The following is a 13,549-nucleotide window of genomic DNA, read 5'->3' on the forward strand; positions in this document are numbered from 1 at the left end:
TGCTCACAGGAACCATTTACGGAACAAACGTATACCTTATCCTGTCACCACTGGAGGACAACTGCATGAAGTTCATTGTCTATAGTGATCTTCTTACCACATGATCTCTTTCATTGTGTCGAATAGGGCATAGTCACTAGGAGACAGATCCAGCTAATATGGAGGATGTGACAGTGCACTAAACCATAGGTCTTGCACAGTGGCAATGGTATGACAACTGGCAAGTGGCCGCACATTGTTGTATTGGACCAGAATGCCACAGCTCTTTTTTCCGTGGTGGTGGTGTTGAATGCGGTGACAGAGTCACTGCAGTGGACTGCAGTACCGATCAGTGATGAGAGCTGTAGTGGGAGGAAGCCACTCTGCCAGAATTATCCCTTCCTTATCCCAGAACATAGTCGCCATTTGTTTCTGCATGAATAGCTGTGACCATGACATAGACCGGCATTTCTTTTCTGAAGTCTGATGGAAGAACCATAATTCGCTGATGGTGAACAGGTAGTCAAGGAATTCAGCTGAATCTGCACTGCACCAGCTGTTGGCATATCTCCACACGCTTCTGTCTCTGTGCAGTTTTGAGGGAATGGGGCACCCATTGTGTGATTACCTTCTTCATCTTCAAATCATCATGGATGACAATGTGGAGGATTCCCCATGATAGACCTGTTGCCTTCTCTTGTTTATCAAATGTGATTTGGATGTCTCCTATTATGAAATTATTGACACGCTGGACATTGTTTGGTTTGTGTGCAGTTGCTGGATGCCCAGTGCTCTTGCTGTTTTCAGCAGCTACTACCATCCCTGAAATCTGAGACCCAACAAAACACAGATCTGTGACTTGGTGCTGTTTCCCTACATATGACTACTAACCTCTTGCAGATATGTGAGGCAGTCATTCATTCCCCCCAGAGAAACCACACTGTCCACTGTTGCCCGTGCTTGTCTGCTTCCGTGTTGTGTTATAGATGTTCACCAGTGTACTTGCAAGCCAGAAGAAGTGCTGTTACAGTGTGCCACCTGTGGGAAGCAGCAACACCATCTGGTGGTGGTAGATGTTACTATAGTCTATCTTCACAAATACGTCATAAATGCATAGATAAAAAATCTACTCACCAAGTGGCAACAGGAGAACAAAAACACAAAAAGGTTTAACTTTTACAATCTTTCGGAGCCAGTGGCTCCTTCTTCTGGCAGAAGAGTTGAAAGGGAAGGGTGAAGGAGAAGGACTGGAAAGGTTTAGCAAACAGGGTACAGTTCAGAAACGTCACCCAGAACCCCAGGTCAGGGAAGACTTACCGGATACGGTGTGGAGAGACTGAGTGTTGGGAACTGCACTGGATGAGATTTGAAAACTTGAGAGCTTAAAGATGGAAGACAAGATAATAAGTAAGACAGAGATTACTAATAAAACATTGTGCATGAGTTAATAAGAGTGAAGAGCTAAGTGCATTGTGTGTAAGAGAGGTGGGGGGCAGGAAGGCGAAAAATAGACAGATCAGAAAACGAGATTTAGAAAATTAAAATGGAGTGAAGAAAGGAATAGTTACTGTGAAGAAATGCTGAGACGGAAGGAATTAATGTAAATTAAGGCCAGGTGGATGGCAAGAACCAAGGACATGTAGTGCAAGTGCCCACCTGTGAAGTTCCAAGAAACTGGTGTCTCAGGGGAAGAATCCAGATGGTGTGTGTGGTGAAACAGGCACTGAGGTCATGACTGTCACATTGTAGAGCATGTGTTGCCACTATACACACTCTTCCTGTGCCCATTCATCCTGACCAATAACTGGGTCCGATGTAAAAGGCCGAACTTTGTTCACGTAACAGGTGGTACATGATGTGTTGTTTCAAATGTGGCTCTCCATTTGATAGTATATGTTTTGTCAGTTACAGGGCTGGAATGAGTGGTGGTAGGAGGGTGCATGGGGCAAGTCTTGTAGCAGGGATGGTCACAGGGGTCAGAGCCATAGGGTAGTGAGATGGGTACAGAAGGAGCATGGGGTCTGACAAGGATGTTGCGGGTATTGGGAGGACGACAAAAAGCTATTCTGTTGTGGTGGGCAACATCTCAGACAGAATGTATCTCATTTCAGGGCATTATTTTAGGAAATCATGGCCTTGTTGACGTAGCTGATTAATACGTTCAAGACCAGGATAATACTGAGTTACAAGTGGCATACTCTGAAGTTGTGTTTTGAAGGGATCAGCAGTACCAGAATTGGATGTGATGGCCTAGAAAATCTGCTTCTGAAGAAGGCTGGTGGGGTAATTATGTCCAGTGAAGGCTGATGTGAGACTGGTTGTGTGTTGCTGTAAAGAGTCTGCATCCGAACAGATATGTTTGCCTCAAATGCAAAGGCTGTTTGGAAGGGAACATCTAACATGGAAAAGATGGCAGCTATCAGAATGTAACTGCTATTGTTTATTAGTAGGTTTAATGTGGACAGAGGAGTGTAGCTGGCCTTTCCTGAAAATGAGATCAACATCAAGGAAAGTGGCATGGGATTTGCAATAAGACCGTGTGAAATTTATTTGGGAGAAGGTATTTATAGATTCCAGGAATTTTAACAAGTCATCTTCACCATGAGTTCATATGGCAAAGCTGTCATCAATGTATCTAAACTAAATCAGGGGATGAAGGCTAATGGATCCCAGGAAAGCCCTCTCCAAGTGACCCATGAAAAGGTTGGCAAAGGAAGGAGCCATCCTGGTTCCCATGGCCGTACCCCTGATCTGTTTGTATGTCTGTCCCTCAAAGGTGAAGTAATTTTTGGTAAGTGTGAAGTTGATTAAGGTGAGCAAGAAGGATGTCATGGGTTTGGAATCGGGTGGGTGTTGACTAAGGAAATGTTCATCAGCAGACAGACCATGTACGTGGGGGATGTTGGTATAGACAGAGGTGGCATCAATGCTGAAAAGCAAAGTGTGTTGTGGATGGACACAGATTTCAGACGAGCTAAGAAATGGTTGGTATCTGTAAATTAGGAATACATCGACACACATTTCAAACTGCTACTTCGCAGGAGTTAGAGGGGGAGTGTCAATCAGTATTGAAGAAACTAAATATTTTGTGGCAGTATTGCTGCATCTGGCAATAAAATTTGTGGTAAGAGTTAGGTATTTATTGAGTAGCTCTTCCCTGTTAATTAAACATCCAGTGATGATGGAGAGTGTGTGCAAGTGCAGAAGTTGTCTGTGGACTTTGCGTGTCCTTACTGAAGTTTAAACAGAACGATTACTGAATTACCATCACTCTTATGACCTGTAATTTCAGCTGTGTGGTCATGATATTTCTCTGATGGAACAGTGTGCATCTACATAATACTTAGTGACAGTGTTAATAATTTAGTATGACACAATGAAAATATTTCCAATCTTTAATAATGGACAGATTTTGGAATTTGGAGAGAAAGTGCCCCAGTCTCTTAAATGACTGCACTTGTAGGGTGTTAGAGAGCTCTTGCAGTTTGCTCAAGAGCCCCAGAGCCGAAATTGAAATTGTTAGAAATGATATATGTAAACAAATTAGTGACAGAAGAAATACGAAGGGCAGGCAGAGTTGATGGCCATGTCAAGTGCAACATTCGGGGACCAATACAACCAGTTGATGCTGCTGCAGCTCTGTAGAGCAACTGACCTCCACTATAATAATGGTCAAAGTGTCAACAGTATTTTGATGGCCATGTACTACACACTCCATAATAAATGAACTACTCCAGCAGGTACCCACTGGGTCACCTACATGTCACGGGAATCTGTCAGTGAAGTCACTTGCAAATTGCATGGTAATTGAGAGGTAGAGAGAGGTATTTTATTTGACAAGTTACGAGATTTTGTTCCATTCTGTGAATGGTTATGTGCATGCTTGGCTTGAACTACTTACTATGGTGATACTGTTATGCTTGATGTCAGCAGTCTATGTTGGTAGCAGTGGGTGTATATGGAGTGATTTATGTACATGACAGTGTCTGATACAATAATTCAGCAAATTTTTGATGACTTTTTTTTTACCTAAGATATGGTAATTGAACTCCCTGATGGAACATCTGTGTATTAACCAGACAATATATTTACTTCTGCTCTGCTATGGGGTCATCCTGTGCCAGAAATCCCTCCTTATACTGGTCTAGTCCCATAGACTGTGTAGGAGAACTGGTGAGTAATTTGTACTCTACTGACCTTTTACTGATCAGAAGGCATCTAACAGGTCAGACAGTACTCAAAAGTATGCAAGTAATGAACTTTGCTTGGTGGTATTGTACATTGGAGTCATTGATGGGGCATGGGCAAGAGAGAGAGAGAGAGAGAGAGAGAGAGAGAGAGAGAGAGAGAGAGAGAGGAGGGGCAGTAATAAAAAGAAGTTTTGAAGGATTGTGATGGTGTGGAACATGTACATGCACACAAGGGAAGTTGCTGACCCCAACACAAACATATAGAGACCATAGTAAGAGACTGTCCAGAAAATCACAGAAATTACTCTAAGGGAGAGGAGGAGGTTCCGTATTGAGAAACAGAGATAAGGTTGGGAAGATACAGTTGAGATAATCGTAGTTCAGACACATCAGATGGAGCAGGATTTTAGAACGAGATGTTAACAGGAGAATGGAGACTGAGGTGAGGAGGATTGTGGAAATGAAGGGTATGTTGCAGGATGATTCCATACACTCCAATAGAACGGTTGTTGAGGGGTGGGGATCCAAATTGCATGCATTTTGAGTAGCTGAGCAATGACCTCCACAACTGGGTTGTCTTGATTGACCCTTGGCCATAGTTTGGTATTGGTCATTTGTTAGTCTGGTGGATAATCATTTCATTGTCATACCCAAATAGAACACTGTATAATGATTGCTGTGCTGTTGGTAGCTGATTGACTGCTTTCATATTTGGCCTTTACCTTTGACATTGCAGGAAATGCGTAGCACTAGAGTTGGAGGTGGTAGATTTATGTATGGGACAGTTCCTGAACCTAGGTCTTCTGCAGGGATTATGGTCTGCTGGGTTGGGGTTGGAAGCCTTAGCCACGTAGGGATGGACAAGGATGTTATGCAAGTTCGGAAGGCAGTGAAATATTGCTTTGGTAGTTTCTCTGATTTTCTTATAGCAAGTGTTCTTTGCTTCAGGAGCACCTGTGGTCTTAGTGTGTGTGAGTACTGTTTCTTTGCCCATTTTTACCCTCTCTCCTTCCTCCATGCCTTGGTACTTTTTATACCATTCTGACTCATTCAGATCTTCCTTTCCGTATCCCTTTTTCTATCTCTGGATCTTCATGTATCTCCGTTAGTATTTTCTTGGCAGTATCCCTAATGGCTCATACCCCACTGATTTTCCCTTTGTATGTACTAGTCACCTCCCTGTGTGCATCTACATCTTTCAGATTTGTATGACTGTTCTTAACCTTTTGACTGTGCGGCTCTGCTACAGCAATTCAGTGCCCACGTGGCTGTAGTGTGATTGAATGTTGTGGAAGTTTCGAGATGTACACTCTGTTAACATTTAGCTGTGGTCAGATATGAGGTCAGCACACCTTAACATATACTCTGAGCTTGAGAGTGGCATTTCACTGTCCATTATACAACTTCATTATCAATTTGATGTTGGTGTTTTTGCAGGGATTTCACCATAATTTATAGTGTGCTTCATACCTGCACCAGTGAAACATTGCACTTGACAGTTCGCATTACATTAAGCTAGGTTGCCTATACTGCAGTAGTGATGTTGCAACTGCAGTGTTCATACACATAACAGACAATACTGTTTTCTGTTTCATTTCATAAATGTAAACTATTGAGCAATGACACTATATATAAGAAATAGTTTTGTAACAGAAGTCCTTCTTTCCAGCACAAATTTAGCAGCATTTTCCCACTCCTGAAAAGTTCACTTTCTTTTAATGACACTAGTAAGTTTGGTACTGTAGGATAGTCTTTCCTGCTGTAGTAAGCATAAGTATGCATGCCAGTTGCACCAGTCTTGACAGAATCTCAGTGACAGGGTGAGGCTGCTTTTTCTTCTTCCCATAAATCGTGAGTTGCTAAAAATATATAATGTGATCCAGACGGCTTGGGATCATTACGGCTCATGTCTACATCTTTAAACTTTTGCAAACTTTTGATGTTCGTTGCACATCTTTATTGGTAGGAACTGATGGCTGTCCATGAATACATGTATATTCTTTCTCTTGCTTGTAAGACTCATGAGCTCTCTGTAGTAACTTTAATGCCTCCCTGTCTAGTGACACACCTTGACCCAAAGAATTGTCACGAATTTTTTTTTAGTATCAGAATTTTATAAATAACAGCAAATAAAACACAGTTCAATGCAAGCACTTAATAGAATCAACATGCATTGTTTTTTGTTCAGCCCAAATAAAGCCAGCAATGCGGGAACTTTGACGTTACGACCAGCTGCGATAGTGCTGCAGGGATTGGTTCACGTCCCACACTTAGTGCTCGTGCTTCATGTTCTTCACTTGTTAACCTGTTATACTGTCAGCTTGAGATGCATATGTCAAGTGCAAAGTTTCAGCGGCCTGGGTATAAATGCAACATGTGGCATTTCAATATAGTGAGATCGCAGTATTCATCCTGTTGTTTCTGTTAGTTCTGTGTTTTGTGCTTCCTGACAGACTATGTTGCTATGAAAAACTACACTAGATAGTGCAGATATTGCAAATACCATGTGCATGCAATTACATTTCTGCTATTTATGAAGGACCAGTGTGGGCTGTAATTATCACAATGAAGCTTGGTAGATATACTAATTCATTAGTGCAGAACTGATTTATGCTAGAAAACAAATTATTTACAGTTGTGGCCACCAGATGGAAATCTGGTGCTGTATGCTGTTTGTATGATGGTGTGACATGCATGCTGTCATTTGACCACAATGTGTGAGAAAAGTATGGCTATGGAGAAGAGACCGTGCTTTGTTAATGAAACTGTTTTATGTGAACAGCAGAAGTGACAGTGCTGCATTGAGAGTATCACTGACTGAAAGGTCAAAAAACACAGGTGAGCTTGATGTGGCTCCTGGAAGAAGAAGGTGTCCTATCCTGGTGGAAGTTGTTGATGAGGTTGCTGCTGCTGTAACTGGCCATGAAGCACGTGCCTTGGGTAATGCTAGTGCACATGCAGTGTCACAAGAATTGTCCATGCCATGGTCAACAGTATTGAAAGTTTTGTGATTGATTTTACACTGGTACCCGTGCAAGAGCCAGACAGTGCAGCAACTGAGACCTCAAGATCCCCAGCAACATTCTGAATTTACTGTTCAATTTCTGGCACAAACTGAAGTTGATGACATATGCTGGGCAATATTCTGTTGAGTGATGAGAAACATTTTACACAACACAATGCAGTGAATACACTGTGCAGTGAATAAACCATATGTTGTACACAAAGAGCCACTGCTTGGCCATATGTGACAGTGCTGTGTGGATACTCAAGCATATTTATTCTCAGTTCATTCTTCTTTAAGGAGAATACACCCAGAGAGCCTGTCAGGTGTACCATGATGTCTGCATGTTATTGACACCTTTTTGTACAAGCATGTGATTCCTACAATGGAAGAGCAGAACTCTGTGGAAATCCCTGTTTTCATGCAAAATTTGGCCAACACCTCATGTCGCCCACCCAGTGAAAGATATGATTAGTGAAAACTTCCATGCGTGTGTTATCTCGAGGTTTTCCATGTGACTTTTGGTCGTCGGGATACCTAAAAGAACCCATTTACAAGACACACATTCGGTCTCTACCTGATCCGAAGGCCGGTACACAGGAATATGTTGCTCAGATTCAACGAGAACCACTGTGAGCAACTGTTGATCATGTCATTTTATGGATGCAGCATTCATCAACATCTCCGGTGCTCATATTGAACAAATTGTGTTAGTGGCAGTCAATAATAAAATTAACATTATGCCTTCCTCACTTGTTTGACTTTTTCTGCCCATATCCCGTTCCTAATTCATTACATACAGAAACATTTCTATGTGTCTTTCGTATATTCACAGTGCCAGATTTGCACCTGGTGACCAAAATTAGAACTGATTGTTATCCACTGTAAATCGGGTTTGCATTAATGCATTAGAATATTAATGGTGAGTGTATTGAAATTATTCAGCACTCATTGCATGGTGAGGTGTGTGACAAAGCAGTATATGGATTGTGACTTTGAAATCTCATAGGAAGCAGTCAAAAGGTTAACCTCCTGCCCTGCCATTTCTCTCTCACACCAAAACACTCTCTCTCTCTCTCTCTCTCTCTCTCTCACGCACACACACACACACACACACACACACACACACACACACACACAAAGACACAGATACACTCTCACTCTCTAACTTAGCTCTCATTTGCACTTGTGTGTGTGTGTGTGTGTGTGTGTGTGTGTGTGTGTGTGTGTGTGTGTGTGTAAAACATTGTGGAAGTTCTCCAAAACCTTTTCTACACACTTGAGTCATGCTATTGGTATAAATGCTCTTTTTTATCATAATGGTGTGGATACGAATGGCAAGTAATGTTATCCCTGCATGTTTTATTGCAACAGTATGTTGTCACATTTGTGTTCTCCACATTCCACTGCCATTGAAACATCTGTGGTGTGTTTATTACAGACATGGCGTTGAACCTGCTGTTCGCCTTGTGTACTCTGACAAAAGTTCGTCAAGCGGTACAATCTCATTAGGTGTGGGCGATGAACTTGCACGTGAAAGATCGCCTACCGCAATAGGTAAAATATATGCTAAGACTTTTTTTTTTACATTTGCATGTGAAAGTAATTAGAATAAGTATTTAGTTAGTGTGAAGAAGAAGATTGCTGCAAGCAAAATTTAAATAATATAATTGATTAACTGATTCAGTTCCTTAATTAAAATAAAGAGTGTTAATTTTGTAGAGATGTATTTTCAATATCTCTTAAGTTAATCTCATGATCTTATCAAATTTTCAAAGAGAGAAAGTCTACGTTTTTGCATGACTCTTAGGTGCAGTTGATGCAAGCTATAATTCCAATTGTTCCTGACATTTATGGAGCAATATAGTGGGAACCCATCATATTGGAAGATCAAGCCTTTGTTTTCTTTCTGTGCCAGGATTATCCAGTAGTTTCCAGTGCATGTTTCTGTGGCAATTCTTTCAGTGGAGAGAAAAATACACATTCCTCATAATTTATGAATGACACTGAACATGTTAATATTACAGCTGTCATGTTGGATCTTATTGACAGCAGCATATTTCTTTGATTCCCATATCTAGATATTGTATGTCTAGACTCTCTCAAAAAAATTAAATGGCATTTAATCACTTACAGTAATTCACTATGATTAAGTCCTACCTTTATTGTTAACAATCATAAAATTTATAACTTATTGCCAACCCTTTCTGTGTGTAATTGATTTACCAGTTGTAGTTTGTACAGGATTCATTGCAATCCTTCTGCAAAATTTTCTATCCTGATAATGTTTGTACTGTAACTGTTGACTGACCCCAGTACTGATTTCTGCAGCCTCCCATTAGAAACTTTCATGTTCTTTGCCAATTTGTGTGTTTGCTGACCTATAGCCTCCCACCACATTCTTCTCTGTGTGACATATGAAGCCTCTGTTGTAAAATTGTTCCTATCATCTTTTAGTTGATGTCACTAGCGGAAAGTGATGCCAAAATAGGCTGTCTGCGCAGACGGCAAGACACACGTGGGGAGAGAGGTAGTGATGAGGGTTGCAGGATGTTCTGTTGGGGAAATGCCAATTGTGTCACTGATGACAGTGCCACTAAAGCAGATTTACTAAATATGGTTTTCCAAAACTTGTTCACCAAAGAGGATGAAGAAAATAATCCAGAATTTGAATCTAGAACAAATGCCAATATCAGTAACTTAAAAGTAGATATACTCAGTGTAGCAAAGCAGCTTAAATCACTTAATAAGGGCAAGGCTTCCAGTCCAGATTACATATCAATCAGATTCCTTTCAGAGTAAGCTGATACAACAATGATACACAACTGCTCACTCATCGGAAGATCTGTATCTAAAGAGTGGAAAGTTGCACATATCACACCAGTACCAAAGAGAGGAAACAGGAGCAGTCCAGTGAATTACAGACCCATATCACTAATATCAATTTGCAGTAGAGTTTTTTAACATATTCTGTTTTATAACATAGTGAATTATCTTGAATAAAACAATTTGTTGAGTAATGGTCAACAGGGATTGAGATAAAATCGTTCTTGTGAAGCACTACTACCTCTCTATTCTCATGAAATAATGAATGCTATTGACAGGGGTTATCAAATTGATTCCGTAGTTTTGGATTTCCTGAAGGCTTTTGATACTATTCCTCACAAGTGTCTTCTAATCAACTGTTGCCCCTACACCCCCTTCCAAACAAATGAATGAATTCGCTCAGTGCTTTGAACAAAAATTGGTCACTGCACATCAGCTACCCTATCCTGCGTGGACTCTATCATCATGCATACTCAAGCCCATCCCGGCTTAGGTTGAGCAGTAACTAATCTATCTTTGATAAACAGCATTTTTTTTAAAACAACATACTTAAGGTGCATACTGATTATTTATACTTCAGCTGGTGTGCAGGGCTAGCCCATCCACAGGAACCAAACACTGGCATAAATTACTTCCAAATTGGCGTCATGTATACTACCTAACAACTATCAGTGTTTCTCTTAACAGGGAGAAAACTTGAAAAAATGTATCCATGTAAATACATGGTAACTTAAAATCATAAGTTTTCTCCAACATTTCTCACTAGGTGTCAATGAAAGCAGACACCTGTGGTGTGCTAACATAGAAATATTAATGTAGTTCTTCTTTTTGTTCTTTACCATGATGGTCTTTGGTTCTTCCCAGACTTCTGATCCTTCTGTTCTTGTGTTGCTGTTAAAAACTTCTATACCACATTTCCTAATCCCTAACAAATAACGTGCAGTATTTCAGGAGTGTTAATAACTTTCGTAGTCTCTTTCTGAAAAATACATTAACTCTTTTACATGAACATTTTCTTGACTGAACATATCATATCCGAATCAGAACCATGATCAGCAAAAATGACAAAGGTTAATAAAGAGTCTTTCTTCTTTATGAACTTCAGTTATTTCTTTCTACACTTGGGAACACATTTCCATCTCCGAGGCAGCCGGCGATCCACAGCACAATTGTTTGCAGGCCTCAGCAGGTATTTACTTGTGGGAAGTTGCTGTGATTACCATCCATGTTGAAGATGTGTTGTTGTGTGATCCTAATAAAAATAACAACCCTGGACAATACATACACTTTTATGTATGATAGCTTATTTTATAATCCTCAGTTGCAAGTATCATTTGTTGATAATATGGTCATAGGGATACAGTTTCTCTTCAGGAGAGATATGTATCACCACATGCTGTAATAGAAACTTGAAGCTTCAACCTTCCCTCTTTGAGGGGAAAAAACTTCCCTCTTTGAGGGGAAAAACTATTTAATACATTTAACATCCTGTGTTATTTGCAAATTTTGAACTTCTGCTGAATACTTTTTTTAAACATTTTCAAGAATGTTTGCACCATGTCTCCATTGAAAGAGAATTGCCCAGTTTGTTGTGGTGTTGCTGCTGTGAATGACATCATAACCATCACCACCATTACTCAGCAGCACCAACTGATCGACAACTTCTTTTTGTTTCACATATCTTATTGCTCTTCAGTTTCTTCTTTCCTCCATAGTTCATGTCTAACTGACTTTCTTAAGAAAGAAATGCCAATCCTATAATTTGTTTTCAGTGGCTTAGAAGTTTAATGAAGTACAAGTTGTCTGTATATGGATAAGATAAGAAAGAATGCAAATGCCAGCGCTGTATCTGGGCTAATAAATAGAAAAAGGCACAAAAGCCATACTGAGAACATTGAAGTTGACTCGTCTGTGATCTGTTGTGGCTTAAAGTCTCTGGTAAGTCCACTAAATGCAGTCTATGTAATGTAATCAGGGCACTATGAGTCCACATCACAGATTTCTTTTCTACCAGAATGAGTCAGTCTCCAGAATGCAGATGGATCACAATGATAGGGATTCATAAGCCTGAGGACTTTCACATTAGTTAACTGTGCTCAGATTCACAATGAGTAATATTGTTGTAAAGTGAAATCATCGAGGAAGCATCACTTTTTTAGATCTAACAAATTAAATGGTGGGATTACCAAACTTTGAAGTGGCATCTTCATCATCTCTTAACACCTGTTATTGTATGCATATGCAGTGAGAGAGAGGGAGGGGGCAGTGGGCTTCTGATGCCTAAATTTTCACATGTTTTAATCGGAAGATTTTTTGATACCTCTACATATACTGTACTAGCGAACCAGGCAGTGCTTAGCAATTGCCCCTCTCTCCCTGCAGTGCTCCATGTAAATTTTCCATTGATGGAAAGAGCACTGGAAGTTTTCCTTCGAGATACTTGGTGACGCTTGCCTCTTCTTCTTTCATTGCTTCAACTGACTGAAGTCTTGTTCCTTTTAATGCAAATTTACCTCGGGGAACAGATAAATCATAGTGTGCTAGGTCAGTCAGATAAGGGGGTAGTCTAACACTGTGATGCTGTATGTCACTAGAAACCTCTTAACAGACAGTGCGGTACAAGCTGGTGATTTGTCTTAATGCAGAACCCATGACTTGTTATTCCACAATTTGGGTCATTTCTTCCTCGTTTTCTCAGGGAGTTGAGCAAGGGCTTCAAGGTAGTAATGTTGATTAATAGTTTGACATTCAGGAACCAGTGAAGATACACAATTCCATGAATATAAAAAAAAAAAAAAAATCATCATGCTTTAAGTCTTGACTTGCTCATTCGAGATTTATTTGCTCTTGGTGAAGCTGGCCCTTTTAGTGCATGGATTGGCTCTTAGTTTCTGGACCATAACTGAAAAACCAAGATTTATCATGTCTTATCGCTCTTTCCAAGAAATTAGGATCATTTTCAATGATATTCAAAGTGTCAGTACAAATATTTTCACAGTCTTCTTTTTGTTCAGTCATGAGAATTTTTGGTATCAGTGGAATTGTCTTCAGTGACAAGTCCTACTTCGAACTAAGCACTGATGACCAGTGAAGACATGTTTGGAGATGTCCCAGACAGTGGTGGGGTACCATACTGCCCCCTGTACATCCTGGCAGTAAGGAGTGATGGCCTAGAGGTTCATTTCATTTCATAGTAAGACTCCTTTGGTTGTCATCCACGGCACACTAACGACACAACAGTATGTTGAAGATGTTCTACATCCCATTTTGTCACACCTCAGGGCAAGCCATCCTGGACTTGTATTTCAGCAAGATAATGCCTGTCCGCTTGTGATGAGAGTTTTTACTACTTATCTTCATGCCTGCCAAACCCTACCTTAGCTAGCAAAGTCACCAGATCTCTCCCCTATTGAGAACATTTGTACAATTATGGGCAGGGCCCTTCACCCACCTCAGGATTTTGATGTTCTTATCTGCCAATTGGACAGAATTTGGGATGATATCCCTCAGGAGGACATCAAACAACTCTGTCAATCAGTGTCAAGCCAAA

General features: G+C 40.4%; 1 protein-coding gene across 2 annotated transcripts in view; it reads left to right on the forward strand.

Annotated features, from left to right (window-relative positions):
• LOC124715119 (DDB1- and CUL4-associated factor 6-like) overlaps positions 1–13,549 on the forward strand; it is a 185,413-nt gene that overhangs the window by 76,149 nt on the left and 95,715 nt on the right. For both annotated transcript variants that reach the window (XM_047243075.1, XM_047243077.1), the window contains exon 9: positions 8,615–8,730. In XM_047243075.1, coding sequence (XP_047099031.1) covers positions 8,615–8,730 — 116 coding nt within the window. The remainder of the gene's footprint in view (positions 1–8,614; positions 8,731–13,549) is intronic.

This window comes from Schistocerca piceifrons, chromosome 1 (genome assembly GCF_021461385.2).
Source record: "Schistocerca piceifrons isolate TAMUIC-IGC-003096 chromosome 1, iqSchPice1.1, whole genome shotgun sequence".
NCBI classification, from domain to species: Eukaryota; Metazoa; Arthropoda; class Insecta; order Orthoptera; family Acrididae; genus Schistocerca; species Schistocerca piceifrons.